The sequence below is a fragment of the Galeopterus variegatus genome, unplaced genomic scaffold (assembly GCF_000696425.1).
Source record: "Galeopterus variegatus unplaced genomic scaffold, G_variegatus-3.0.2 Scaffold2796, whole genome shotgun sequence".
Classification (NCBI taxonomy): domain Eukaryota; kingdom Metazoa; phylum Chordata; class Mammalia; order Dermoptera; family Cynocephalidae; genus Galeopterus; species Galeopterus variegatus.
In genome coordinates, this window is record NW_007728907.1 from 167,041 (window position 1) to 170,127 (window position 3,087).

Consider the following 3,087-nt stretch of genomic DNA (forward strand, 5'->3'; position numbering starts at 1 on the left):
GCTCCCAAGCGGCGCACTGTAGCAGTGCGCCACCGGGCCGGCCCAATATGTCTTATTTGTTGATTATTCATCTCACTTTCAGTATTGTTTGTTGTAGTTAGAGAAGAAAATGGTCAATATGGCAGTGATATCTTTAAAAATACATTTCAAAGTGAGTTTCAAGAAGATATCAGCATTCCCAGTATAAGTAGGAAGAGTTAGGACTGATTATAAGCCTAGCCACCCCCAAGTGTTTTCATTTTTTGAAATTTGTTTTTTTTGTCGTTAGTCACTCTGTGCTTTAGGGGCTGATTACATATCTTATGTAATGAAGGCAACCCTGCACACTGTAAAAATAGAAGCAGCTCCACCAGCGGTTCAATGGGTGTGTTTTTCCTTCAGCGATTTTCTGTGATCCGTAGAATGGAGCATTCCCTCTCCTTTTAGCAGCCACCTGTTTGGTGCATATAATGAAAATAGCCATTTCATGTTGAATTTGTATTTTAACACTTTTGTTTTATTTTCCCTACAGGAACGTTTAGATTTTGCAATGAAAGAAATCATTTTTGATTTTCTTTGTGTGGGAAAACCAGCAAAAGCTTTCAGTCTCAATCCAGAGGTATGAATGACCCTTTTATGTACTTTTAACAGAGCGTGTATTCACAGAGGCATACCTTGGCTTTGCAACTTTAGGGAATGGGGTGAGGAGCATCTTCTCTAAAAAGTCTTCTATTTGTTTCTGTCTGTATCTAAATTCAGATCTTGAAACTTCGGAAATAAAATTTTGGGTGAATAGACTTCAAATGATAAAAGGTTGACATGCTACCATATTCTGGTCTCGTATAATACAGTAATTCTTACCCAAATAGATAATCTGCCACCACAGGCCAAGTTGTTTCACTGTTATAAAGTCAGTGCTTTTACTTAAAATTATTTTGATGCAGATTAACAAGTTTAGTATTGTAAAGCGATGAAACAGAGAAGAAAAAATACGTGTAATAGTAAAAATGCTAAAACAGTGGAATTAAACAAATAATGTACACACATATGTTTCTTTGACAGCATCCCAACTCAAGGACCAGGCAGATCATAGAAATGGGCACATGGTGGGCATCAGGTCCTACATGGAGTAGCGGGGGCTATGTGAGGGACAAGCACAGGCAATTGTAGACTTTTGAAAACACTGTCAGCCAACAGAAATAGGCCTTTGCAACCCTTTTCCTATGAGATTATAGAAAGAATGTTGGACCAGAAGTCAGCAGAGCTGGGTTTGCCCCTTGCCATGGGCTCTGCCACTTTTACTACCTATGTGACATTTACCTCTCTGAACTTGAGCTTTTTCACCAGTAAAATGCACAAAGCACTTTTCTAGTTCATCTCACAGAGTAACTGTGATATTGGGAAGAGTATATTACAAACTCTTGAAAGGAAGAAAGGAAGGAAGGAAGGAAGGAATTGCACACCATGAAAATTAAATATCTATTTCCTGTTATCACTGAGGTATTGTCAAACTCCTTCATTCTGTCCGTAAGGAAGACCCAGAGCCCGGAGGCTCAAAACAGGCAGCTTGGTAGCAGCAGAGGGAATCCAGGGCCCTGGTATCCCCATGCTCCTTCCCACCACACCCTGCATTCTCTTCTTGATACTATGGTTGCCACACATCTGGGGACAGCACAAGAATTTCAGAAATGGGAGTTTGTCTGGTGACCTCACAGGCTCTAGAGTGGCCGCAGCCAGGTCAGTGGGCCAATGGGAGGGGCAGAGCCAGTGCCAAGCCAGAGCCTTCCTGCTGGAAGGAAGCCCAGGCCCGTACAGTCAAGAGTCTTCTCTTCAAAATATTTTCATTTCTTAGTAGTCATGGCTGTAACTGTCTTTAATAATCAATTCTCAGATTTACCAGGTTACTTAAAGAAACATGTTAAAAGCTACAACCATTATTATCACCATCTACAAAATTCATCCTTGATTCAATTATCAATTAGCTAACTTCTCTGGGCAGAGGAGTTGGAAAATGGTTTAAAAAAAAAAAAAACCACCAATAGGAAATTTTCGGGTTTTGTCTTCCATTTCTTTTGATTTTTCAATGTCATAGAAGAATTTATTTATCAGTAATTGGTAATTATAAGCCCAAAGGCATATCCATAACCCCAATCAAAATTAGACACCAGGGTAGAATAGTCTATGAAGCAGTTGTCATACACTTGATGAAATATGCTCTAGGGCACAGTTTCTCTGGAAAATCCAAATTGGATCTTAAAAAATATTTTGGAAGTAGCCTGTGGAACAAGGCCCAGAGATCTAAAGGGTTATCTTACTCTGTATTACAACACCACTCAACAGTCAGGTCATTTCCAGGTCATTGTCTTGATTTAGTTCAGACCTACATGACTTCCTGTATATACCCCTATCATCATTAGAATTTGCTCACCTGTGAGAAGAATTTCTAGGTGTATCAGTCCATTTCTGTTGCTTATAACAAAAAATCTGGAACTGGGTAATTGATAAAGAAATTGAAATTTACAGTTTCTGAGGCTGGGAAGTCCAAAGTCCAAGGAACATATATATCTGGTGGTGATGACAGTGACCCCTCACACTGCAAGATGGTAGAAGCAGAAAGAACAACCTCCTCATTCACTGTCCTTTTAGAGCCCCAAGAACCACACCCCTGACCACCATTACTAATTTATTCACTAGGGAACAGTCCTGCAATCTAATCACCTCTTCAAAACCCCACCTTTCAATTACCATAGCAGGAGTTCCCACCTTCTGAACAGTCACAGTGGGGGCCAAGTTTCTAATTCATAAAACTTGGGGGACACAATTCAAGCTTCAGTGAGTTTGAGGAGAGACATTCAATCCACTACATTAGGTCATCCATTTCTGTCATTTTTGCCTTAATCTAAAATAACATAGAACTACTCAGTGCTAGATGCAAGAAGAAAAAATAAAAGGCATATAGATTGAAAAGAAAGATAGAAATTCTGGGCCAGCCCGGTGGTGCACTGCTACAGTGAGCCGCTTGGGAGCGCGGCGACGCTCCCGCCCGAGGGTTCGGATCCCACATACAGACCGGCCACTCACTGGCTGAGCGAGGGGCGGGCGCCACAC

At 40.8% G+C, this 3,087-nt stretch overlaps 1 protein-coding gene across 1 annotated transcript in view; it reads left to right on the forward strand.

The window, feature by feature from the left end:
• Window positions 1-3,087, forward strand: part of LOC103598953 (protein furry homolog) — a gene marked incomplete at its 5' end in the record, with an annotated part of 113,293 nt that overhangs the window by 47,895 nt on the left and 62,311 nt on the right. Inside the window, one exon of the mRNA XM_008583022.1 lies at window positions 512-598. Coding sequence (XP_008581244.1) covers window positions 512-598 — 87 coding nt within the window. The remainder of the gene's footprint in view (window positions 1-511; window positions 599-3,087) is intronic.